At 40.9% G+C, this 27,813-nt stretch overlaps 1 protein-coding gene across 1 annotated transcript in view; it reads right to left on the reverse strand.

Moving 5' to 3' along the window:
• LOC124622213 (myotubularin-related protein 10-B) overlaps window positions 1-27,813 on the reverse strand; it is a 115,215-nt gene that overhangs the window by 10,474 nt on the left and 76,928 nt on the right. Inside the window, exons 12-13 of the mRNA XM_047147860.1 lie at window positions 20,055-20,312; window positions 13,116-13,348 (exon numbers count right to left, since the gene is read on the reverse strand). Of these exons, the coding sequence (XP_047003816.1) occupies window positions 13,139-13,348; window positions 20,055-20,312 (468 nt within the window). The 3' untranslated portion in view covers window positions 13,116-13,138. The remainder of the gene's footprint in view (window positions 1-13,115; window positions 13,349-20,054; window positions 20,313-27,813) is intronic.

Here is a 27,813-nt window from a genome sequence, read left to right on the forward strand (position 1 = left end):
GGAATAAACAGACTTCTGGATAGTCATCACTAAAGGATGGCGAGGAAAGCACTGGTTGAGAGCTTGTAGGCTGCTTAAGGAATCACTACAGATGAGGAAGGACTCACCTGCGCAGGAGCGGATATGCTCAAGAGATGGCTTCTGACTCTACAGTGAAAGCACTGCAGACATCTGGCACGGAGAACTGTTCAGTATGTCCAGTGTAAATGTAAGCAAAGCCAACATTACCACTGAGTCACCAATGTAGAAATCTCCGAGTCCTGGAACGCACTGAGAATTGAGAAAAATTGCCGGTGGAGAGCATCAGGAGGAACTGATTTTTTTGGGCCTTGCAATAGGTCCAGGCAAAGCTGTGACTGAGGTGTCGACCATGGAGGTGTATGTGAGTGGAGCCACAGCAAAGGTGGTAGAGGGAACGTGTCGAGTTCAGTAAGAAGGAACCAGACACGGGCTGCAATTGGGATCTCTGATCGGGGCTGCAATTGGAATCTCTGATCGGGGCTGCAATTGGAATCTCTGATCGGGGCTGCAATTGGAATCTCTGATTGGGGCTGCCTTTGCAGGAGATGGATAGCCATGGTGGGGAAAAGAGATGGTAATTTGGGTGTTTTGGCAAGTTGCGAATATGCACAGTATAACTGGCAAGCAGTTGTTGTCACCTGATCTACAGTGGAGAAACACCAGCTTCCATGAGCAGGCTGTTCACTCAACTCGTTCAGAAAGCTTCTGCTGCAAATCGAACTCCACAGTGGTGTATAGGGTCCAGCATCCGAAATTCTGAGGGCATTTCTGAACCATACACCACGCTCCCATAGTCAAGACAAGACTGTGCAAGTGCTATGTACAGCTGCAGCAGTGTAGAGCAACTTGCACCCCCATTGGTGTAACTCAGGCATTGAAGAATGTTAAGGTGCCAACACTGCTGCTTAAGCCAACGAAGATAGGGAAGCCAAGTTAAGTGGGTGTCGAGAACCACTCCTAAAAAGTCTCCACTACAGTAAGCAGTTGGTCATCGAGGTAAAGTGCTGGGTGTGGGTGACAGTATGACGATAACAAAAGGGCATGACATGAGCCTTTGAGGTTGAAAATTGAAAGCCATGGGTGACCACCCATGACTGTGTCTTTTGTACGGCTCCCTGCAGTCGACATTCAGCCAAACCAACTGTAGATGAGCAAAGGAAATACAAAATTTGTCAGCATATAAGAATGGTGATACTGACGCACCACTGCTGCTGTAAGACCATTAATGGCAATTAAAAAGAGTGGGACACTCAGGACAGAGCCTTGTGGGACCCCATTCTCTTGAATATGGGGAGGAACTGTGGGAAGCACCAACTCAAATTCTGAACATGTGGAGTGAAAAAAATTCTGTATAAAAATCGGGAGCAGGCCCTGAAGATCACACTCATGCAAAGTAGCGAGGAAACTGGGTTTCTTGAAGGGCAACACAAAAAGCAAGCATAACACTTAAGAGTTGCCATAACTCAGCCAGGTGTGGGAAAGAACCACTGCAATTCCACTGGAGGATGATACTTTCTGTTGTCTGGGAAGGCATGAAGGGACCAAGGAGGCAGGTTATGGCTCAGGGTCACCTGCTGCCACCAGCTGAGTGTGTGTATCTATCTCCATGGCTGCTGAGGTGCTGGCAAGATTTAGGTCTCCAGGGACACTACAATTTCCACATCATCCTCCGACGTGGAACTTACAGGGAGAGTGGTGTTGGGGCCACCTGAGTCTCCTGTTCCTTAACTGATTTCTTCTTCATCAGTTTGTCCTCTCCCTGCTCTTTAGGCGTTTGCTGGAAGGCCTTCCCTAAAACAGCATCAGGTACAGAGGTAAAACATGAAGCCTTTTAACCAACAGCTTGTGGATCCACTTTTGCACTGATGGAGATCTTGGAAGGGAGAGTCCCGATGGACCCCTTCCATGCAAGAGGAGCTGGAGAAGGCTGTTGCTTCTCTTGCTGGGAGGTGGGGACTGAAGTTCCTGGCATTTGGGAAGGCATTGCTCCCAAAGTAGAAGCTTTGGGAGCAACAGACGAAGTGCCCCCAACAACCAAAGAGGCGGGGGCGGATGTAGTCGGGCGATCCTGAGAGCCCACTGTACGAGACAGAGATGAGGAAACTCCATTCGCCAGTGGGGGTGATGTCAACATAGCTGTAGGTATGAAGAAGATAAGGGAATGTGGTGCAACTTTCATATTTCCGTTTAGCCTCTTGGTAAGTCAGCTGGTCCAGGATCTTGGACCCCAGAATTTTCCATTCCTTTTGGAGTACTGTGCAGTCCGGCAAGCAGAGGAAGTTGTGCTCTCCACAGTTGCCACAGGTGGGAGGAGATGCACATGGAGTATTTGGATGCAGTGGACTTCCGCAGTCTTAATATGTGGCACTGGAAATGCATTGGGAAGACATATGCCTCAATTTCGAGCACCGAATATGGGGAGGGACGTATGGTTTTATGTCATATCTGTATAGTATCACCTTGACCTATTCAGGTAATGAACCACCCTCAAGGGCCAAGATGAAGGCACCTGTAGTAACCCGGGCAATGTGAAGACACCACTGTTCTAAATTGGCACACAGCTCATTGTCGGATAGCAAGAAAAGGTCACAATGTAAAATAATTTCCTGGACAATGTTAAGGCTTTTGGCTTTTATGGAGCATGACGGAAAAGGGAATATCACCCAGCTGACCACAGGTGAGCAAAGCCCGGGACTGGGCTTGGGATGCTGTCTGAATCAGGACTAACCCATTTCTCATTTTGGACAGTGCAGCCACTTCTCCAGACTTGTCCTCCAGATTTCCAACAAAAAAAAAAAAAAAAAAAAAAGGGAGGGGGGTGGGGGGGGCTTTGTAGCCAGAAAGGAGTCCCCCTCTGTCCTACTGCAGACGAAATACTGCGGTGAATAAGGCTCTATTTTTTCCAGTCCTATGTTTCTGCCACGATGTAACTATGGAGGAGAACTATTTGGTATCATATGTCGCTGCATTATAGTCTACCCTATTCTTCTTAGAGACTGCCGGGGCCATTCGGCCACGAACAAGAGATTACTTTCTCTGCTTCTTTGCAGGTCATCTGGCCTGACGCCACTCACTCTGATCAGACGCTCTTCCACATGCGCCACTAAACCACAGCATAGGCCACCAAGACGACGAGCACCTACTCCTTGGCATACGTGGGGAGGTTGTAGCTCAGGCATCAGCAGGGCAACCACTGTGTTTCAGGAGGCTACAACCAAGTGGGTACATAATGGCCCCACCATGATGGATTGGCTACCGTGCTGGATATCGGGTGCAGAGAAAGGCAATATTGTCATGGTGGTGAAAGAGGACAGCAAACAATGGAAGTTGATGATGGACCCCATGAGGGCCCTCGCCCAAATAGCTGGATTGTGGTTGGTGTTGCAGAGTCATGACAATAGGAGGTGCAAAAGGTCTAATTGCACAATAGAAATATGTTGCACTATGTAAGGCGTCCTTCCCCAAATGGCTTGCACTTAAGAAAAACTTGGAAGATGTGAAGGTCAAACCCTAAAAGGGAACCCAAACTTATCAGGCCAGAATGTGGGAGACTCCGTTTAGTTGCTTCTTATAACAGCCGGGAGTACCTTGGTCCTATTCTAACCCCCGGACCCGCAATGGGGGTCACTATCAGTTAAACCCAAAAACGAAGAAGTGGAGAAAGAGGAGATTATGCCGGAAAAATCCCTAGCTCTGCCTTCATTTATTAATTGTTCAAGGCAGCCAGGAACTTCTAGAAATCTCTGATTAAAGTGTTCACCATATGCTATTTAAAATTGTCGACTTTTTGCGGATCAGTGAAGGACCATTTGTTACTGTGGAAGGCTGTAATTTACAAAATACCTTGCCAATGTCGTATGGCTTACACTGGCCAGTTTCTGCACACCATTGGAGAACGCTGCACCAAACATTAACATTGCCCTTTCCTGATGCAACCAACGAAGTCTGCTTTTGCTTAACATTGTATCTCCAACAGAAATTCAATGGAGTATGACACAACAATAGTTTTGGCCACAGCAACATCATTTTGGGACCCCACAATCAAAGAATCCATGGAAATATATGTGGCAGAAAATTTGGTGAATCATGATAGTGGGTACCAGTTGGATAATGCATGGAACTCCCATCTCTCCATGAACTGATCAAAATGAAGACTACAAAGTTTGAAGTTTGCAAGGCGAGTGTCAGTCCTGAGGACATCTGAATTCAGCAACACCAGCGATGGCGAAGTTCACTAAGTAGTGTGCTCAGTCAGTCACCACTGTCTAAAACACACACACACACACACACACACACACACACACACACACACACACACACACACACACTCTTCACTAACAAAATGCGTAACAAGAGGTCTTTGTCAGCATATGACAGTTTACCTGAGGATGACTGGCAGGTGCCCAGTCAAAATATCTCACTGTGAAGTGGACAATGACTGTCTGCAAGTCTGAAATTTCTTTGGATAAGGTGTGTTGTGAAAACTGAAGCATAACAAGTAATTTCAACCATATTTGAAGTCACACATAGAACTGTCATTTACTAAATACTGATGTCGAGATACTTATCTGACTCTTTTGTAATCCGCAAAAATGTAATCCCAAACAATGAGTGATGCAATGTAATTTATGAAACATTACAAACATCATATTTCAATGTAATAATATTAACCCCAACACTAGTGAAGGCAGCAGAGGATCAAGTAGGTAAAAAGACGAGGGCTAGTAGAAATCCTTGGGTAACAGAAGAAATATTGAATTTAATTGATGAAAGGAGAAAATATAAAAATGCAGTAAGTGAAACAGGCAAAAAGGAATACAAACGTCTCAAAAATGAGATCGACAGGAAGTGCAAAATGGCTAAGCAGGGATGGCTAGAGGACAAATGTAAGGATGTAGAGGCCTATCTCACTAGGGGTAAGATAGATACTGTCTACAGGAAAATTAAAGAGACCTTTGGAGATAAGAGAACAACTTGTATGAATATCAAGAGCTCAGATGGAAACCCAGTTCTAAGCAAAGAAGGGAAAGCAGAAAGGTGGAAGGAGTATATAGAGGGTCTATACAAGGGCAATGTACTTGAGGACAATATTATGGAAATGGAAGAGGATGTAGATGAAGATGAAATGGGAGATATGATACTGCGTGAAGAGTTTGACAGAGCACTGAAAGACCTGAGTCGAAACAAGGCCCCCGGAGTAGACAATATTCCATTGGAACTACTGACGGCCGTGGGAGAGCCAGTCCTGACAAAACTCTACCATCTGGTGAGCAAGATGTATGAAACAGGCGAAATACCCTCAGACTTCAAGAAGAATATAATAATTCCAATCCCAAAGAAAGCAGGTGTTGACAGATGTGAAAATTACCGAACTATCAGTTTAATAAGTCACAGCTGCAAAATACTAACACGAATTCTTTACAGACGAATGGAAAAACTAGTAGAAGCCAACCTCGGGGAAGATCAGTTTGGATTCCGTAGAAACACTGGAACACGTGAGGCAATACTGACCTTACGACTTATCTTAGAAGAAAGATTAAGTAAAGGCAAACCTACGTTTCTAGCATTTGTAGACTTAGAGAAAGCTTTTGACAATGTTGACTGGAATACTCTCTTCCAAATTCTAAAGGTGGCAGGGGTAAAATACAGGGAGCGAAAGGCTATTTACAATTTGTACAGAAACCAGATGGCAGTTATAAGAGTCGAGGGACATGAAAGGGAAGCAGTGGTTGGGAAGGGAGTGAGACCGGGTTGTAGCCTCTCCCCAATGTTGTTCAATCTGTATATTGAGCAAGCAGTAAAGGAAACAAAAGAAAAATTCGGAGTAGGTATTAAAATCCATGGAGAAGAAATAAAAACTTTGAGGTTCGCCGATGACATTGTAATTCTGTCAGAGACAGCAAAGGACTTGCAAGAGCAGTTGAATGGAATGGACAGTGTCTTGAAAGGAGGATATAAGATGAACATCAACAAAAGCAAAACAAGGATAATGGAATGTAGTCTAATTAAGTCGGGTGATGCTGAGGGAATTAGATTAGGAAATGAGGCACTTAAAGTAGTAAAGGAGTTTTGCTATTTGGGGAGCAAAATAACTGATGATGGTCAAAGTAGAGAGGATATAAAATGTAGGCTGGCAATGGCAAGGAAAGCGTTTCTGAAGGAGAGAAATTTGTTAACATCCAGTATTGATTTAAGTGTCAGGAAGTCATTTCTGAAAGTATTCGTATGGAGTGTAGCCATGTATGGAAGTGAAACATGGATGATAAATAGTTTGGACAAGAAGAGAATAGAAGCTTTCGAAATGTGGTGCTACAGAAGAATGCTGAAGATTAGATGGGTAGATCACATAACTAATGAGGAAGTATTGAATAGGATTGGGGAGAAGAGAAGTTTGTGGCACAACTTGACCAGAAGAAGGGATCGGTTGGTAGGACATGTTCTGAGGCATCAAGGGATCACCAATTTAGTATTGGAGGGCAGCGTGGAGGGTAAAAATCGTAGAGGGAGACCAAGAGATGAATACACTAAGCAGATTCAGAAGGATGTAGGTTGCAGTAGGTACTGGGAGATGAAAAAGCTTGCACAGGATAGAGTAGCATGGAGCGCTGCATCATCAAACCAGTCTCAGGACTGAAGACCACAACAACAACAACAACAGTGATGATGATCTGCTAGAAGAAGAATTAGATGGGACGACTTATATGGAAATAAAAGGTGGTGATATGTATGACAACGGGAGTGCCATTACTTGTCTTAATGATGAAGATGATGTAGGTACACATAGGGAAATATATGCTAGTCAAATCATTCCAGTTGATTTTTTTTTCAGTTACTATTTCATATCTAAAAATTCATCTACTGAACATGAATTGTCATCCAGATTCCTTTAATTTGTTTATAAATACTGGTTGGCTATCTGTCCGACTTTTAATGCTGTTTGGCAAACGACCAAAGATTTTTGTGGCATCATCCCTTTCTGTGGCAAAGTCAGATTCAACCTAGAATAGTGAAAATCATCCTTTCTTCTGATATTACTATGCAATTTGCTTTTATTTTTGAATTGGGATGGGTTATTAATAACAAATTTCTTAAGTGAATATATGTATTGCAAATATACTGTGAATATCCCAAATTCCTTAAATCAATGTCTGGAAGGTGATCTTGGATGGCCTCCAGCTATTATTCTGATTACAAGCTTTTGTGCAATGAATACTTTTTCTCTTAGTGTGAATTACCCCAGAATATGACTCCATACGAAAGCATTGAGTGAAAATAGGTGTAATAGGCTAATTCACTGATATGTTTATCACCAAAATTTGTGTTAACTCTAACAGCATAAGTAGCTGAACCTAATGTTTCAGCAGATCACCAATGTGTTTCTTCCAATTCAATTCCTCATCAATACACATGCCGAGAAATTTTGAATATTCTGCCTTACCAACAGACTTCTGTTCATTTATCATTGATGTTATACCATTTACTGTACAGAACTGTATATGATATGTTTTCTCAAAATTTAGTGAGACGGGGATTGCTTAAGCCAAACAATGGAAAATCCACAATGGAATGTAACAATACTATGAAAAGGAAAGACTCACATCCGCAGTTTTAGGCAACTGAAACCACACTAAACACAACTCACACACATGATTGCTGTCTTAGGCAACTGAAAACACACGAGTGTGGTTTCAGCTGCCTGAAACTGCAGTCGAGTGTGTGTGAGTTGCATTTGCTTGTGTGTGTGTGTGTGTCCGTTTTTGACTAACGCCTTACTGGCCGAAAGCTTTATTTGTGACAGTCTTTTTGTTGCACCTATCTGCGACTCAGGGACTGCTTAAGGATAGATTAGAGAGCATACTACGGAGTATTTTGATAAATTTGGAAAAGTAATAAGGATGAAGGGGTAGTGGATATAATTTGTCAGGATTTTAGACCAGAAAGTGAAATTATAAAAGAACTGTTGAATCCAACTGCAATATCATAGTTGAAAGTTTACAGCCTATTTAAAGTAATGCCCCTCTTTAAAATGAGAAAGATATGGGTTTCAGAGAGATTGAGGAGTGTTTATTATATGAGAGGGAAAATTGGTAACAATGAAATTCAAAGAAGCCCATATATTCATGTCCAATTGGATACCAGTAAAGGAAACTGCCCGACAGATACTGGGAGTCTAATTTGTGGGATCTCTAGAAAATTGAGAGATAAAAATAAAAGAGGGTGTCAGTTTTACTGAATTCTCTGCAATTAGGGTTAAGCTGCAAAGTGCAACAGGGAGAAACAATAAACTAATTACAGAACAGATCCCTCTGCTATGATGATCCTTTTGATACAGAATCTTATAGTGAACTAGTTAAAAGTAAAGCAGAGGAGGTTAAAGAATTAAATTTGGAAGAGAAGACAGAGCTTGAGGCATTTTTATGGGAATTTCGTGATATTTTCAGGGAAAGATCTGGATGCGTAAAAGATTATAAATGCACCTTGAGACTAAAACCCTATGACCCTTTCTTTATAAAGCCCTGTAGTATTCCCAAAAATGGAAAATAATAGAATATAGTTGCAACCAATACAATAATCTGCTGGTTGTTGTAGCAAAGGCTGACAGGTGCATTAGACTAGTTTTCGACTCACGATATCTGACCAAATTTTTAGGATGTGAGCACCTTTTGGCTTAAATGTGTTGGTGGCAGAACTTATCAGGGGGGTTGGAAGAGAACTATTAGATAAACTGACTATATATGCAGATGATATTTTATTCTTAACCAAGACTTGGAAAGAACATGAAATGAGAAAGGGAGGAATGAAATTGAAGCTATCTAACTGAAATTTGCTCTCAAACAGCTTAAGTTTCTGGGACATAGGATCAATGAAGATGGGATGCTCCCTGACAAAGATAAAGTGCAAGCAACTGCTGATTTCTTTCCTCCTAAGACTAAGAAACAACTTAAGTCATTTTTGGTTTCGTAGGGTTCCTTCACAAACATGTGAAAACACAAGCACTAAATGCAACATGTCTCAATACACTGCTTAAAAAGAGTAGTGTCTGGGAAAGGAACGATGAATGTCAATCTTCATCTAATGACATCAAAGCACAGTTAGTGAACAGCGAATTATTACACAGACTTGACTTATCCACCACTTTTTGCCTTACAACTGATAGCAGTGATTTTGGGTGGTGGTCCATGTATCCCAAGAAAAAGAAATAGACGAGGTTAAAGTCCACCATTCAGTTGCCTTTGCAAGTAGGATACTTAAAGAGAGAGAGAGAGAGAGAGAGAGAGAGACTACTCCATTTCAGAAGAGAACTTTCAACTATAGTATGGGGAATCATAAATTTAGGAATTACTTATTAGGTCACCAAGTAAAGGTACACACAGATCATAAAGTTTTAAAGCTATATTGAAGAATGTGAACTCTACCACCCTAGACTGACCCAATGGACTATTTTTCTCCAGCAGTTTAACTTTTCTGTGGAATAAATTAAGGGGAGTGTCAACACTGTGTCTGAAGCCCTATCCAGGCTACCAGTGGGAAATATAGATGACACTGAACATGAAAATAAAAGGAAAGACCTCACCATGGTGTATATAAAGGGGGCAAAGAAAGGAAATAGATCTTAAAATAATTTGCAGTCACCTCAGACGTAATCAGAACCATGACGACAACTGGAAACTGGTAAAAAGTTATCTAGGGGAAAAAAGGGCCCAGAAAAGATACAACAATACTACTACATTTTCAAGGGGGGTACCTTTTTACAGGCACAGCCTTGATAGTGACAGGTGGAAGGTTTGCTGGTCTGAAGAGAACATAGGCACCTTAATATTTTACACTCATACCAGTTTTGGTCATTGTGGGAGCCTTAAGTGTACTCAAAAAATACAGGACTGTGTCTATGTTCTTAATATTGCCTGCAGAGTAACAAAGTGCCTCGCATCCTGTGGCAGGTGCCAACATATCAACGATGATAATCACACCAACAAGGGTCATTTACAAAGTGTAATGCCTAACAAGAAAATGGACCTCATGGGCACTGACTTACATGTGTAATTACCCAGAGCAAAAGGGGAGGGAGGGATACTGTTACATTTTTGTAATGGTAGACCTAGTCTCGAAGTTCATTAATATGTACTCCGTAAAGAAAACAACCAGCAAGAAAATAATTCGAAAAAATGACCCGAGACTGCTTTCTTATAGTCGGTACACTAAAGGCTTTACTTGCAGATAATACATGCCAGGTCACATCCAAAACCTGGAAGGAGTTTACAAATGAACATAACATTAAACATATTCTCATCTCAATCTACTCTCCATCCTGTAATCCAACAGAACAATATGTCTGCTTGTGTCTGTATGTGTGGATGGATATGTGCGTGTGTGCTAGTGTATACCTGTCCTTTTTTCCCCCTAAGGTAAGTCTTTCCGCTCCCGGGATTGGAATGACTCCTTACCCTCTCCCTTAAAACCCACTTCCTTTCGTCTTCCCCTCTCCTTCCCTCTTTCCTGATGAGGCAACAGTTTGTTGCGAAAGCTTGAATTTTGTGTGTATGTTTGTGTTTGTTTGTGTATCTATCGACCTGCCAGCGCTTTTGTTCGGTAAGTCACCTCATCTTTGTTTTTATATGTAATTTTTCCCACGTGGAATGTTTCCTTCCATTATATTGAGAACAATACTTAAGGGAGATATGTCGCCGATGCAGGATGTGTTGTAATAAGGGTCATACCAATTGGTTAGAACATACTGAAAACTTTTCGGATGTCTTAAACAGTCTCCAACATACCACCACAGGATTGTCCCCCTATGAAATAATTTATGATAAACAATCTGCATATTTTGTCAAAGAGTTAATAGAATATCCATTGTGCAAACATATCTCAGCAGCAGACAGGGAAGATGTTATTAGGGAGATTATGAAGCAACATTGCAACAAAAGAAAAGAAAGGCATGATGGTAGGTTAAAACAGAGGCGGTTCAATGTTAGCAACTTGGTCTTAGCAAAAAGTTATGCAAAATCTAAATTCATAAAGAGCAGAAAAAAAACAATCTTCAACATATACATTGGCCAATTGTAGGAAATCCTCACCCTAATACAATAAGCCATAAGTTTTGACACTATCTGTAAAAGTCAGAAATAAGAGAGAAGCAGACACTGGAAGTGACCACCACCTTGTTTTCATCGAGTTCAGATTGAAGATAGTGGAAAACAGATCAAGGCCAATCACAGGAGCAAAGCAATGGATATGGTAAGGTTAAAAGATCAATACATCAAAGAAAGATTTGCCCTTGAACTACAAAAAAGATTTCAGATCCTCTTCAGGAACTGAAACAGGTTGACAAAAACTTAACTTATTGGCAGCTATCTAGATGTTGGAGAGAAGAACTTAGCATTTAACACACACCAAAGGAAAGAATGGTTCTCTGATGACATGTGGGATGAAATTAACTGCAGCAAAGAACTAAAACAAAAGTTTAATCTTTGTAAGACATGAGTGCACAAGATAGAAGTGCAAAGAGAGACAAACAAAAGAGTGAAAATAGGGACAAAATGAGATCACAATAGGCATCATCACAGAGACAGGAAGGGCATTTTAAGGGGCTGTTAAAATTGTGAAGACAACTAGGAGGAATAGGTGAGAGATGTATTAGAGGAAGTCAAAGCAGATCAAGACATAAATCTGTAATGTACAATGGACGAAATTAGGAGTACTTTGAGGATCCTAAAAAAATGCAAAGGTTCCAGGCCTATTTTACAACAGAGCACTGGAGCTCTTAAATGCGGTTACCGAAAGTAGTGTTAAAATGTTCCACCCATTGCTGAAGCACATTTGGCTCAAAGTGAAATCCCCAGTGAAGTAGAAAAATGGACAGGGGGGGGGGGGGGGGGGGGGCTGGAGAGGTCTAGAAAAAGAGGTAGACTTTGGAAAATTTACCCAAAACTGCAGGTCAGGGGAGATTTCACCAGATGGGATGAGAAGGAAAGACTGATTGTTGGGGACAGAATGAGGTGAGATTTGAAAAGCTGAGATCTTAAAGTTGGAAGGTAGGGCAGTATGCAAGACAGAGAATACTGCTGAAACATCATGCACGAATTAAGAAGAGTGCAAAGCTAAGTGCATTGTACTTAACAGAGGTGGCAGGGGGCAGCAAAAAACAGACAGGTAAGAAAATGAAAGACGTAGGAAACTACTGTGAAGAAATGCTGAGATGAAAGAAATTAAAGTACATTAGGGCCTTTTAGACTGCCATGACCACCACAAAATTATCAGTTAGGATGAATGGTCACAGACAGAGGGTGTACACTGGCAACACACAATATCCTGTCTAAGAGCATGCTCTACAAGACAGTCGTGACCTTGGTGGATGTTTCACCACACTCGGGATCCCCCAGACATCAGTTTCTCAGAATTCCACAGATGGGAGCTAGCCCTACATATCCTTGGTTATCACCTCCCATCTGGCCTTAATTTATACTAATTTCTTCTGTTTCAGCATTTCTTTGAAGTAACTATCCTTTCCTTACACCGTTTTCATTTTCTAGATCTTTCATTTTCCTACCTGTCTATTTTTCACCGTCCCCCTCCCACCTTTGTCTTGTACAAACAACATAGCTTTAGCTTTTCACTCTTACTAACTTGTACACAGTGTTTTAGCAGTAATCTCTGTCTTGCATATTACCCTGTCTTCCACCATTAAGCTCTCAGGTTTTCAAATCTCGTCAGGTAGAGACCCCAACAATCAGTCTTTCCTTCTCATTCCATCTGGTTAAGTCTACCCTCACCCGCGGTTCTGGGTGACTTTTCTGGAATCTACCCTTTTTCCTAGACCTCTCCAGCCCTTTTCTTTCAACCCTCTCCCTTCCCCTTCAATCCTATTGCTGGAAGGGGAAGCCACTGGCTCCAAAAGGTTGCATAATTGTAACTTCTGAAAATGTGCATATTATGCTGTCGCATGGTGAGTAGATATTTTATCTATCCAATTACATTATAAGTATTTACGATAGTAATATTTCAAGTTGTTAATGTTTCATATTGCTCCGCTTGCTTTTTTATAAAAGGTGATTTGATTGACTAATGCAGGCGAAACTGCAGTAATTACTTACTTTACTTCCAAATACAGTCCACTTCAGTCAGGTGCATTGAGAAGAGACTGTGAATCCAAGCCATCTCCACCAAGGAAGCTTGTGTTGAGAGTCAACTGGCTACCAAGTAGTGCAACAGCTGCTGCGCCTGTATTCACACCAAAACCACTCTGGCCAAAGGGGAAGAATGAGCCTACTACACCTGGTTGTGTGCAGCACAACACTGATTCTGACCCCTGATTTAATGCTTGAATCTGTAAAAAATATTTTTTTAAGCTGCTGTAAGTTAATGAGGAATGCATTAAATTTATTAGACCCAACACTTACATAACTCAATATATTACATTTAAAAAAAAAAAAATTCTCAGATAATGAGGAATTGTGTATTGCAGTACATCAACACTACTGTAGACGACACACCAGGATTACAAAATCCTGTTAGAGCATACAGCGAAGGCTTTCATGACTGATACATACATATTTGGTTATTTTAGTTTATGGATATTGGGCTGCAGTTGGCTGGTTTTGTGTGTGTGTGTGTGTGTGTGTGTGTGTGTGTGTGTGTGTGGAAGGGGGGGGGGGGGGGTGGCTACAGGACAGAGGTCTATCTGAAGTTAGTGGTGACATCAGCCATAAATTTGATCAAATTCTAATAATACACACAACCGTAAAATCAAGTCATTGATGCCACAGATGAGGAATAAATGAATGAGGTATAAATATAAACAGACTGGGCCAGTCTGCATGCTAGAGAGAAGATGAGCCCACCTCCCGTCAGTTTCATTTTATCTTCTGTACTGATACAGAGTAACACAGTACCAGGATAAATAACTCCTAGTCAAGTAGAGACGAGATCCATGACAGTAAAAGTGAAAAGGTTATAAAATAATGAAAATCAGTAGTACCAACAAAAGTAAAATAAAGTAAGAAAAGCAATCTGATGAGTAGGTGTGTTCACTGTTTTGTGTCCCGCAGGGCTCAGCATGCAGTGGTAGGCATCTCCCCCACAACTGTCCCACCCCCAATCCGTGATAGTCAAACTGCTAAAAATGGGAATACAACCCACTCTCATGGAGGAAGCATAAAAAGCCTATTCAACTCTCCTTCCACTGTCACCTAGTATCAGGTATAAGGAATCAAAGTCTTAATCAAACAATGGAAACTTCAGGTTTCTGAAACAAAGTCTTGCCTTCATGGGAATGCAATACAAGGGGAAGAGGTAACTTTGAGGGAGGGGGGGGGGGGTGGAGGGGAGGAGGAGATATTCCAACACCAACAACTCCAAACCCTCCCCAAAAGCAGTTTAAAATGTTGGATATGAGAATAAAATCCAATTTCTTGGAGTAAATGAAGAACCAAACCACCTGTCTGAACGTTGTCAACATTAAAAGCAAAGAACATGGAAGGCAATGCAAGGCATGGAGATACAGTAGGAGGGGGCATTCCACCAGGATGAGAGCTACTCTCTGCAAGTCTCCACAATCACAAAGTGGTGTTGCTCAGTACTTATGCTCAGTACTTAAGAGAGAATTATGGGTTAATCTGGAAGGAGCAATGCGGGAATGACATAAGACGGTGGATTCCATACATAAGGAACAAAAGGAGCCATGCACTCATAATTTATTTGACAGCATGGAGTTTATTAGAGGGAGCAGTAGGCCACCAGATGATGTTCCATCTCCAATTGTGTACAGGCCTTATTTGCCCCTGCAACTCTCGGTCTGAAATTGTCAAAGCAACTGTTAGACAAGTTGAACAGCTTATTTCCCAAGATACCCACATGAACAGGTATACAGAGAAAGACAACTGAGCAGGTTGTTGCTGTTGAGGTCTTCAGTCCTGAGACTGGTTTGATGCAGCTCTCCATGCTACTCTATCCTGTGCAAGCTTCTTCATCTCCCAGTATGTACTGCAGCCTACATCCTTCTGGATCTGCTTAGTGTATTCATCTCTTGGTCTCCCTCTACGATTTTTACCCGGCACGCTGCCCTCCAATACTAAATTGGTGATCCCTTGATGCCTCAGAACATGTCCTACCAACCGATCCCTTCTTCTAGTCAAGTTGCACCACAAACTCCTCTTCTCCCCTATCCTATTCAATACCTCCTCATTAGTTATGTGATCTACCCATCTAATCTTCAGCATTCTTCTGTAGCACCACAATTCGAAAGCTTCTATTCTCTTCCTGTCCAAACTAGTTATCGTCCAGGTTTCACTTGCATACATGGCTACACTCCATACATATACTTTCAGAAACGACTTCCTGACGATGTTAACAAATTTCTCTTCTTCAGAAACGCTTTCCTTGCCATTGCCAGTCTACATTTTATATCCTCTCTACTTCGACCATCATCAATTATTTTAACTGAGCAGGTATTCTCCAATTAAAACAGCTTCGCGATTGACAATCATAGTGGAGATGGGAAGTGTTGCCGGCGTGCAACCAGATATACTAGACAAGGCTCTGCATGCATCTACAAAGCAGGTAACACAGTGACCATGTGGCTCTGAAGAAAGAACTATGATTGGCTGGCAGCTGGCCTTTCCACTCAACTCACTGAAATGTCAATCACAAATTGGAGTACAGCATGACTAAGACCAGAGAGAAGATCAGTAGCCTGGAGACTGTTCAGTGAGTTACTAGAATTTAAAACAAGATTGATGGAGATCTGTTCAATAAAACATAGGGCACTGTTAATGTTAGAAGTTTTGCTGCATAAACAAAACATTTTCCCATCCTGTCCAAGGGTTTAGAGCCATCAGGGTAAATGACAGTAGCACCTCCTCATACTTCCAAAGAACTCAGAGAAACAGAAAGGTGAGGAAGGAGCGACTGAAATTGAGGTTCCTGAAACAGACCAGATGTAACTCATTGTCTGGATACTAACCAAGGACAAGTCACAGGAATACACAGAGACCACACTCTAAGGGAGCTATGGAGAAGGCAGAGGATCCAGCAGAGGGGCATTGTAACGGAGAAACACATTCAACAGTAGGCATCAGATGGTTGACATCCCTTGTATGAAAAGCAATTTAGTAAGTTGTATGAATAGCAAGAGTTCATACAATTGGAAGTGAAGAGGTAAGATCCCCACTTCGGCAAGCAGACTGCCTATGGGACTGGTCAGGAAGGCACCAGTGGCCAGTCTTCCACCACAACGATGTACCGGGTCCAATAATTTCAGAGATGACGGTAGCACTGAACCATACATTCAATCATAGTCCAATCAAGACGAGACCAATGTCCAGTAAGAATGAAGTAGAACAGCACTTTCGGCAACCCAAGAGCTGTGGGCAAGGAAGCAGTAAGCTTTAAATTTCCACATTCAGCTAGTTTTAAAGTAACAAATATGGTGGAGTCAAGCCATATTATTTCAAGGAGGAGTCACAAAATTTGGAATTGTGCACCACTGTGAACCAAAACAGAGTTGCAGTTTCAGATGAACTGTGGTACAAAGACAGAAATACCTAACTCATGATTAGTGGGGGAAAACTGAAGGCCATGGGAAAGGGTCCAAGCAGAGGCCCTCCAGATGGCTCCTTGGAACTGGCATTCAGATAAGGCTACTGACTGACAGTTGTACAAAAATCAAAAGCCATTGATAAGCAGTTCAGTGGTAACCACAAGTTTGACAGATGTCACTTGGCCATTGATGGTGATAAGAAAGAGTGTAACATTCTGCACTGAGCCCTTAGAGACACTGTTCTTTCGGACCCATAGGGAGTCGAGCGATGTACCACTTCCAACCTGAAACAATCGGAAGGATAAAAACTGGCAGATAAAAGTTGATAGCACACCCTGAAAACCCAATCTTGGAGGATAAGTAAAAAGTGCTGGTGCCAACAAGTGTCGTATGCCTTACAGAATTTGAAAAAGGCTGCAAATGAGATTTTGGCATTTAGAAAAAGCTTGTCAGACTGCTATGTCTAGCATAACCAGATGGCCAGTTGTGGCACCCCCCCCCCCCCCCCTCCCAGAAACGACACTGATAGACAGACAAAAGACAATGTGATTTCAGAACCCATCATTATCATCCCTCTACCATCTATCCAAACAGTTTGCAGAGCATGTTGGTGAGGCTGTCGATGGTCATAGGTTTTTGCCTGGTTTACGGTCAGGATGATGAATTTATCGCACTCAAAGAGAAGGGAAAACATCTTCAAGTGAAATAAAGTTGAAGACCTTGAGTAGATGGGCGTCTGGTTGTCACATCCAGATGGTGGATCATCTGATTATGAATCGAATGAGGGCCTGGAGCCATATCAAGAGATGAGTCAAGAGCCTGTAGCAGTTCCTGATCAGCAAAAAGAACATTACATAATTCAGTATTACGGAGGTAAACTACAGAGTGTCATCTTCAACATGTCTTTTATGCATTGGAATGTAGCTAGATAAGAAGAGATGCTGACATTGTTGAGAACTGGGTCATGAGCTGTTCATCAATAGTCAACACATCCGTAGAATTACCACCATGAAGGAGGAGACTCTGAACAGTTGTTTATCTTTGACGAACCAGTAGACTACTGAGTTTCATCCACACCTTGGATGCCAGAGGCAAATGTTCCCACAGAGGAAACATAGCTCTCCCAGCACTCCTTACTGTGCTTAACTTGGTAGCAAGGCTTTGCATAGAGCCCCAAAGCAATGAGTGTGGTATGTGAAGGAAGTAACTCAAGATATCACAGGGCCACACGACAGTCCTGAGTAGTACTGTGCCACGTCTCTGGTCCAACACACAACCAGCTGCTGATGGAGATATCCCATAAAAAGGGGCACAGTAGTTCTATTAATGTGGGTGGTCGAGTCAGAGACATCTCGACAACCTTTCTGATACAATCTGATGGAGAAGGGACAAATGTAATGGCAAAGGCATACAAATACCAACTGGCTCTTCGGGGACCTCAATACAGTAATGGGTCCATTGGGTGGTGACAAAAAAGGTGACAGGATCACCTGAACGTACTAAATTTCACAAGGATGGTGACGTAGTGCCCAATGTAGAGAAGCCATGAGATCGAGAGAAGATATTGTAATGTCAACATCTGAAAAGATGCCAAGGACAGCACTAAAGTGGTTAGAGGTACAGTCATAGAGAGGAGACATATCAAGATAAGAAAGAAGCTAATCAACTGCAAGGCCTCTACCAGAAGAAGTAGCACTTCTTCACATGGGGTGATGTGCATTGTAATCCCCAGGCAGGAGAAAGGGTGGAGAAACATGATGGATTAAGGTAGTCATCTCAACGTAAGTCAGTGCCTGCCTGGAAGAAAATAAATGTTACAAATGCTGATCACTGATGTCAATTTCACTGATACTGTGGGTCCACTCACTGATGACATCTGTAAAAACTAATGTACAGATCTCACTAGATGCTCTCTCAGGGCCAGTACAGTTAAAAAAGAAAGCATGATAACCTCAACAGGTTAGGGAATGGAATGGTCATTAATGAAATATGTTTCTCAGAGAGCAACACAGATCAAAGAACTGGAGGACATTTGTAGTTTTAGTTCTGGCTGGTGACAATAATATCAATTGCAGTTACGCTGTTTAATCACATTATGGGAGTCCTTGTTAGGTGTGAAGGTGGCAAAGGGACAGTTCATGCCACAGGATCACAGCCTATCATTAGTGGGGAGGGAAAAACACCTACAAACACAGGCTCCGAGTTCAGGAGCACAGAAGGATCTGGTACCTGGTGTGAGAACTTAACTGCTTAAAGAAGCAGTGGGGCCCAAAGTCTAGGGCTCCTTCATACACTGACTGATATAAAAGCTGTAAAGTAATCATCATACTTTGTCTATCAGTGTTGGAAATAACTGGTGAGATTAATCAACAACAGAAATGAAACATTCTCAAGCAATGAATGCTACAACTATAAGAGAAGATAAACATAACTGGATGAAGATGTAATTAAATGAATGGTTTGATGGAGATAAAATCAATGAAACTACAACTCTAAATGGTACCAATGCAAACCATTCAGATATGCCGAACCAGCAATGTAATGGAGATTTGCACCAAAGGGCCTAATGGTTAATGAAACTACTAATGACAAACAGGAAATCCAGGTTAGTCTCAGTCTGGCACAAATTTTAAATTATCGCTATGTTTCCACACCAGACAGCCTTTTAGAACAAACTCTGGAGTTTTATCTCCCAGCTACAACCTGCTGGAAGTAGTGTGGCACAAATTTTTTCAATGGAAAAAAACATTTACAGATGGGCCAAACAAAATTAAAAATAGAATTAATTTATGATACCTAATATGCATCATCTAACAAGAATGGAGGATGAAATGTTTAATTTTAAGTAATGGTTGCTAGATTAGGGGAAGACGGCAATAAGACTTGAGATTACAGATCAGTGTAATTGACTTACCTTAAGTGATTTGGGAATACAGGAATCATTCAAATGCTGTATGGAAGATGTAATTAACTAACTTATTACATCAAGGTAATAGGACCTTAATGTAAATAGAGCTCCCCTACAAATGTTTTGAGTTGAAAAATTTGAGGTGTATAAAAAATAAAGGCCTTTACAAATGAAAATAAAGGAATGTTACAAAGACTGAGGAGCTGGAGTGGGAAAAAACAGTGCAGTCATAGATCCAAAGAAACAAAACAGTAGGTGCAGAATATCAAAGTTAGTCTCCATGAGGATAGCTAAAAAAGTTTGATATGCTTAAAAAGGAAATCTGGACAGCAAAGAAGAAACAAAAAGCTGCATTCACAAGTTGGACCTGTCAAAAGGAATATTTTATGTACGTAAACTAATTTGGACAGTACAAGAAAATGAATATGTTCAAAGAAAGGTTCACATGAACATTTGCAACATAAGCAATTAGACAGCAAATCCAGAATCAATATTTACAAATCATAATCTCAAAAAGGAAAAAAAGTGAAATTATTGTAATTTTATTTAAAAGTTGCACTATATCAGCCAGATATACAATGCACTGACCTGTGCAGCAAGAGCACGAGTAATTATTTCAACTTGCACACGACCACCTCGCTTTATCTCCAGTGGTGGCAGCCACCGATAATAGCACTGCGCCCAGAGTTGCAACGATGAAACTCCACAGCGAGGTGACAGTGGAGAAACAGACGACTTAGAAGGCCGCCTGAACAGCGGATTGTGAAACAGCTCTTGGTCACGTGCTTCTGAGAACTGCTCATCCCAGTCCCAAACACTGCGGAGTATTAATGGATTTTGTGGATCCTGGAAGAAGCAATTTGTTATACATGAAGTAAAAATGGCAATCATTTATTCAAGGAAAAAATAAACCAACAGAACTTTATGGTCACGACTTTCCACTACCATATGAAAAATTCTGTTTAATGATAATTGTTCACTGCAACATAGTAGTTCTGCCCGGAAGATGATTGCATAAAAACTAAACAGCACACAGTAATTCATTACTTTTGAACTTAGATATCTCTCTCTCTCTCTCTCTCTCTCTCTCTCTCTCTCTCTCCCTCTCCCTCACTCACACAAACACACACACACACACACACACACACAAACAAAATGTCATTAATTATTCTCTTGCAGTGCTTCACTTCAAATGGATGGCACTGATCCACTCAGAACTGATCACTACACTTGTCCCAACAATAAAGGAAAGGTATGCAAGTAAACAAAAAACTGCTCTCATAATGATCAAAGAATTAATCTACCATCAGGCATCACTTGAGACATCTAATTCTAGCAGTACATAAAAAGCTGCAAATGCTGTGGTGTCCTCACCAAAACACAGAACTGTGTGTAGGACCTAACATTTAAGTTATTTAAGAATAACTTTCTTCCAACTGTGGACTTCATTGCTCTGTTCTTAGACTTGTCAAGCCACAATTTGTTAATCACCACTTACAGCTACTATTTTTCCACAGATGTATAATCCTTCCATTTGTCTGTGATATAACACCAGTAGGTTAGACACCACACCCCAATGAATCTCCGCTATAAGTCAGCTGCATCATCTCCCTGTATTCTAACATGCCCTGTTACTAAATGGTTCAAATGGCTCTGAGCACTATGGGACTCAACTGCTGTGGTCATCAGTCCCCTAGAACTTAGAACTACTTAAACATAACTAACCTAAGGACAACACACACATCCATGCTTGAGGCAGGATTCGAACCTGCGACCGTAGCAGTCGTGCGGTTCCGGACTGAGTGCCTAGAACCGCGAGACCACCGCGGCCGGCGCCCTGTTACTGCTACATAGTTAAATATTCCTTCCTGCACTTTTGCAAAAGTTCAATATAATCTCAATTGTTTTCAATTATTCTCTGTTGTGTACAATTGTTATACAGTTTGTATCCACTGAGCACACGTGAGCATATAATAAATTTCTCTCCGTTTCTAAAGTCTCACTCACTCTGGTGCCAAAAAGATATCCACAAAGTTCTGTATCAGACAATGAAAATACTATATGCAAAGGAGACTAAAATACTATCCCACTGAGACAATGCAAGTGCTGCCATCCTTAAATGCACAGACGGGTATACCTATTCCAACTGAGGGAAAAACACACACACACACACACACACACACACACACACACACACACACACCTGTTATTCATCGAACTTAATATTACCGAGAATCAATTGTGGCTTTCTTGGGAAGATTCCTAATGTTATCACTGCATATGATCAAGTCAGAAACAACCATTCGAAGGCAGACAAATGAAACACATCCCAAGAAATTGTTGTATAATCATAACAAAAAGACCTGGTACAGGGCAGCACTAATACTTCTAACCGTAAGCTCAATACCCTCAAGGTGAACACAGTGTCCAATATTCCTAGATAGAATGTTTTGTTCATCCACATTACTGGGATGCAATATCTCTGCATAACTTCATATGTACTTCTATATCTATATCTATAATCTGCAAACCACTGAGATGTGTATGGCAGAAGATACTTCCCCACTGTGCCACATATTAGAGTTTCCTTCTGTTCTGTATACACTGAGCATAGGAAGAATGGCTGCTCAAACACATCTATGCATGCTGCAATTAGTTTAACCTTGCCTTTGCGGCCCCTGTGGGAGTGATATTTACAGAGCTGCAGTATATTACTAGATTCCTCACTGAATACTAGTTCTTGCAACTTTGTAAGTAGGCTTTTGTATGCTCTTTTGTATGTGTTCAGTATTCTCTGTTAGTCGTATTCGGATGGGTCCAATACAAAGGAGCAATATTCTATGATGGGTCACACGAGATTTTTGTAAACAGACTGCATTTTCTCAGTTTTCTACCAATGAACCAAAGACTGTCACCTGCTTTGTATATGACTGAGCCTAAGTGATTACTCCCTTACTAACCCCCACAAATGGTTTTATTCACATATCTGTACAAGATCCTTGATCCAATTTTGAAAAACTGGTATGCTAGTCACATGCAGCTACAATTTTTCATTTAGTGCTATGCGCAATTCTACACTTATGAACATGTAAAGCAAGAAAAAGTTCAATGTATCTCTCATTTGTCTTACTCAAGTATGTAAACTATTAATTGTACCAAGATAACCATCATTATTGGTAACATTGTATAACACTTCAGAAAACCAATTTTAACATTTCTCTTCTACATAAAACCACATTCAGAAGTGCCCCTCATATATTGAAAGATTCAATTCACTCGGATTATATCACAATACCTAGATATACTATATCATGTCAGAAAACTGCCCATACAGAGCAACCATTAAGTAACCCTTCTTCTGTCTCCTTGTCCTCAATTTTTTTTTTTTTACATAATGAAACTGACAGACTTGTATACATTTATTTTCCTTCTGATGAATTTCCAGGCCATAGTAGAATGACACTGGCAGTGAACTTTTTCTTCGAATTACTTATGGATATATAAGCTAATAAGTTCATCTGCAGTGTAAATAACTTAAATTTTTATGGAACCTCTGTGCTTCACAGAGAGACTTCTTTCAAACCCCACTTCAATAACATACTTGCTGAATTTTCTATCCCAAGCATGATGAGTTTGTTTTAGATCATAAAGACTTTTCTTCAAATGAAATAGCCTTCATTATATCAAGCAGGTCACTTATATAGATGGTTACTTCCAAATCACCATACAAAAGAGCAAAATCCACATATATTTTGATAAGGTTCGTATTCTGATTTGGAGAAACACTCAGTTATTGAGCAATGAACATACATATCTTAAAACTCTGTTAATAATCAAAACTTCTGGCGAAAAATCCTTTACTACCAGTCTAGCCTTAACTTTATCAATGGAACTGTCAGTACTCCTTTTTATTTTGCAAATCCATTTACAAGGAGTGGTTCTAAAGCCCAAGTCTGATTGTCTTACAGTGCTTTTATTTCTTCATCCACTGCTCCTTTCCACTTACGTTGTTGATCTGATCTCATGACTCCTTGACTTGTTTGTGGATCTACACAATCTATTCAAGCAGAAGCTACATAATCTTCATATGTTATTGGACCTTTAAAACTGGAAACCATGTCTCCTGGTTGTTAATTAGTTAGTTACATGTTCCATGGATCATTTTGTACGATAGATCCTAATGATGTGGAACAAGCCATTTTACATTCACATCACATTTTTTTAATGCTTACCTTCTATACAAAAGATGTTTTAGGCTAAAATGTAAAGTCTGTCATTTATTCCCAGCTGGATGAGACACACAAAACTGAAATTATCATCCACGACTTTTCAGAGAATTAAATATCATTCCTGAAAGTACTAGAGAGAAAACTATGCTCTAAACAGTACCTTAGGGGAGTGATGTAATGGTCTGACAGTGCATGGCCTATAACTCACTACAGGAAGTACCTTGTCCAAGACAAAACAGTATTAAAATGTGCACACATCTTCTATAACCAATATATTGTACTTTCTAAGAATACCGTAACTCCACATCAAATCTCGAGTCTTTTCCAGATCATAAAATCACACAATGGAGATGTAAATAAATGTATGAAATACTTTTATATGACCATGTCCCATCAGGTCATATTAACAAGTAAGGGACCACGTTGTCCAGTATCACACTGACTGTAGCTCACAGGAGTTAGTCATGAATACATAGAAGGTAATGGTTACTATCTGCTATGGAATATTTTGTTTGTATGTGGTGAGATTAATGCTATGGTAACTACTCCAACTGTATCAGTTTCTATGAGAATCATTCAGATTCTAATGACTCCCATTTATTTTCACAGAAGTTAGAGACATAAAGAAATTACAATAACACAACTAAATACAGCTAGATTTCATGTAAATACTGTCATTTTCTTCTACTTAGTCACCATCATTTGTCATGCACTTTCGATAATGATGAACAAGAACCTGCATGCTGTACTCTTAAAAACATGAACAAGCTGAGGCTAGCCACCATCTTACAGCTTTGATGACAGCTATGGAGTCTGGAAAATGTGGGCCATGCAGTCCATCTTTCATAGGCCTAAAGAGATGGAAGTCTGAAGATGCTAAATGATGGCTCTATAGCAAATCTGATAGGACAGTGCAGCTAAAATTAGCAATGAATTCTACAGTTGCAAAACTGTTGTGGGTCATGGTATTATAAAGCTGCAATGAAAATTCAGGTTTGCAGCCTCGTTGGTGTCAACTTGTAGTGTTCTGACTCAATAGCTGCATTAGGCTCCACACCATCTAGAAGAAAAGTCTCCTGCCTACATCAAAAGACTGAACATCACTTTCCTTGCAGGTACCCGTGTCTTATTTGGAGAATTCAAATGTCATCACTCACATTCTGCCAAGTAGTGGTGACACTATGTCTCATCTCCAGTGATGATGGCTTTAAGAAAATTTTTGCCTTCAGCCTCATATTTGTTCAGAAGATCCTGACAAATCAGCATTCAGTGATTCTTTTGGTCTTGTGTTAACATCTGCAGGACCCTTCTCACACACATTTTGCGATAACTGGGGTTGGATAATAAATTGTTTAAGATTGCAGCCAAAAAAATCGTATGTGCACACAACCCCTTAACTGTAATCTGATGACCATCATGAATGAATTGATCAAGACTACACCCAGTCATCCCAGTCTTCAGTCTCACTCAACACTGCCTTAAAGTCACACTCCCAGGCATGAGGTGCAATGGGGCAGGAGCTAGCGAAAAGACATCTGCCACAGCTGCGCTCTAAGAGTTCTAGTTACTCGAGTGCCATTTGTTCAGAGAACTATTACGATGAAACAGGACATTCTGTCAATATTAGCAGGCATGGCATATGTTCTGCTGGACAGATCCAGAACAAGTCAAGGTAGTTCCTGCTGGATTGCCACCAAAGTACTAGCTTAATTTTATTATGAATTTGCATCATCACATTAGATGAACAAAGTATCAATGATCAAATTATCTGATTTACTCTTACAATGAACTGAAACAAGAATGCTTATGATTTATTTTCCCATCACTTTGAGTTCCTGAACTGTGTGAATGTGGCAGTGGTATGTCATCTCACTGTGCAAGATCATCTCAGCTATAATAAGTGGGTAAACTAAAATAAGGATGGAGAGAAGGAGTGTGGTAAAATCACATGTAGATGTAGGTAAAATTTTATTAGAGTGAGATTGATGAAAGCTGCATCATGATCTGAGTGAAGAAGTCCTGGAGAAGGGCGAAGGTGTCCACAAAAACACAAGTCAATATGATGGGAATTCAGACTATGGCTTCTGAAAGTTTGAAAGCTGGCATACGAATACTATCAGTTGACGAAATAAAAATACAGCTTAGTTTTCAGGGACAGACATCCCTCAGCTACAATCTGGTAGAAAAGTTCAACAGAACGCAGAAGGGGACGGAAAAATAGCCTATCATAGAGCTAAGAATTGTCAGAGTTCGCAGGGAGGAGACATTATGTCTATGTCAGTCTGAGAGGCCTTCACTGGAGCCATTGATTTAAACTGTTATAATATTATAAGAATTAATATTCCTAAAGTGGATGGTCTGCTGTCACTAAAATCCATAATGGGCAGCAGCAGGGGCAACATGCGACTATTAGGGAGAATGAGGGTGGTGTTGGAAGAGCTTGGACATGTGATGAATGTCAGCTCCACATCTACGACATAGGAAGCCCTGCTTTTGCTTAAGCTGATTTTACAACATCTAATGGAGTAAAGTTGCTTAGGAAGTGAATTTGATTGCTTTTGACAAAGCATTCTTGACAATCTAAATCAACTTAAATGATGGTAGAAAATGAGCAAAGCTTATGCCAGGTGAGATGGAATCACTCCAACCCATGTTGGTAAGTACAGTGCCATGATTACACCAGCAGTCAATGTCTTAATGTTGTGATTTAATCATCATTGATGACCACTTTTTCCAAATGGTGGGGTTAGGTTATTATTGTGGCTTGGAAAATATTGGGTTATTAATTCCCAGAAGATGTCAAAACTATTCTGGCATTGTAGTTTGAAGCCCCGTGTGCCAGCTCACCTAAATCATATGCTGCACAGCACAGCAGAGATGTGGCTTAAAATTGTAAATTGATTTGCAAATTTTTTTTTCTTTTGTGCTAGTAGTGACACTTCGAAGATGCAAATCAGGTTTGCTTTAAATACATGCTGTAACAGTCATGAAAGTTAGTTACCTTTGAGATTGGAAGTGATGAGTTGATGTTAGTCAAGAATGCCTTTCAAGCAACAAAGACACCATTATCAACACCTCACTGAGTTTGAATGGGATCATGTAACAGGGCTACGAGAAGCTTAATGTTTCTTCTGCGATACTGCAGGAAGACATAGCAGGAATGTAGCCATTGTACACGATTGCTGGCAGTGGTAGTCATAGAATGTATGGATGCAAGTAGACTGGGCTCTGGACAGCCATTTGGCACTATCAAGAGGGAAGACCATTGTGTTCCACTTATGGTTCTGATGCATCATGCTGCATCTACAGCAGCAATTTGAGCAGCAGTTGGCACCACAGTGACACAAAGAACTGTTATAAATCTATTACATCCTACAGTGCACATTCCACTGACCTCAAATTGCTATTTGCAACTTAAATGATGTCAGGTGAGAGCTCATTGGAGGGCAGGGTGTTCTGTTTTCAGATAAAAGCTGGTCTGCATGCTTGACAAACCGGAACTACACCTGGAGTTACAGTCTGGAGTGCAATTTCGTATGACAGCAGGAGTCTTCTCGTGGTTATATGACACACACCAACAGCAAAATCAAACAATAGAAAATCCAGGATGGACTGTAACATATTATGAAAAGGATACTTGCTACTCACTGTGCAGCAGAGATGGTGAGTTGCAGAAAGGAACAAAAAGACTGTTGGAAAGTTAGCTTTCGGCATACAAGGCCTATATTAAAAAATAGACACACACACACACAGCTGACAGAGATGGTGGTGATGTGCATATGGGTTACATTTGTGTGTGCATGTGTGTGGGGGGGGGGGGGGGGGGGTGTCTATTTTTGACAAAGGCCTTGTTGGCTGAAAGCTAATTTTCCAACAGTCTTTTTGTTGGATCTTTCTGCAACTCAGCATCTCCACTGTAAGGCGAGTTATGTCATTTATGAACACCATTCAAGGGAGCGTTTTCCCACCCGATAATGGCCGCCAGCAAACTGCTGCTGTAACCCAACATGTTCTACAGAGTGTTGACATGTTGCCTTGGCCTGCTCAATCACCAAGTCAGTCTCCTATGAAGTACATATGGGATTTCAATAGGTAACAATTCCAACATCATCCACAAA

Source organism: Schistocerca americana, chromosome 7 (assembly GCF_021461395.2).
Source record: "Schistocerca americana isolate TAMUIC-IGC-003095 chromosome 7, iqSchAmer2.1, whole genome shotgun sequence".
NCBI classification, from domain to species: Eukaryota; Metazoa; Arthropoda; class Insecta; order Orthoptera; family Acrididae; genus Schistocerca; species Schistocerca americana.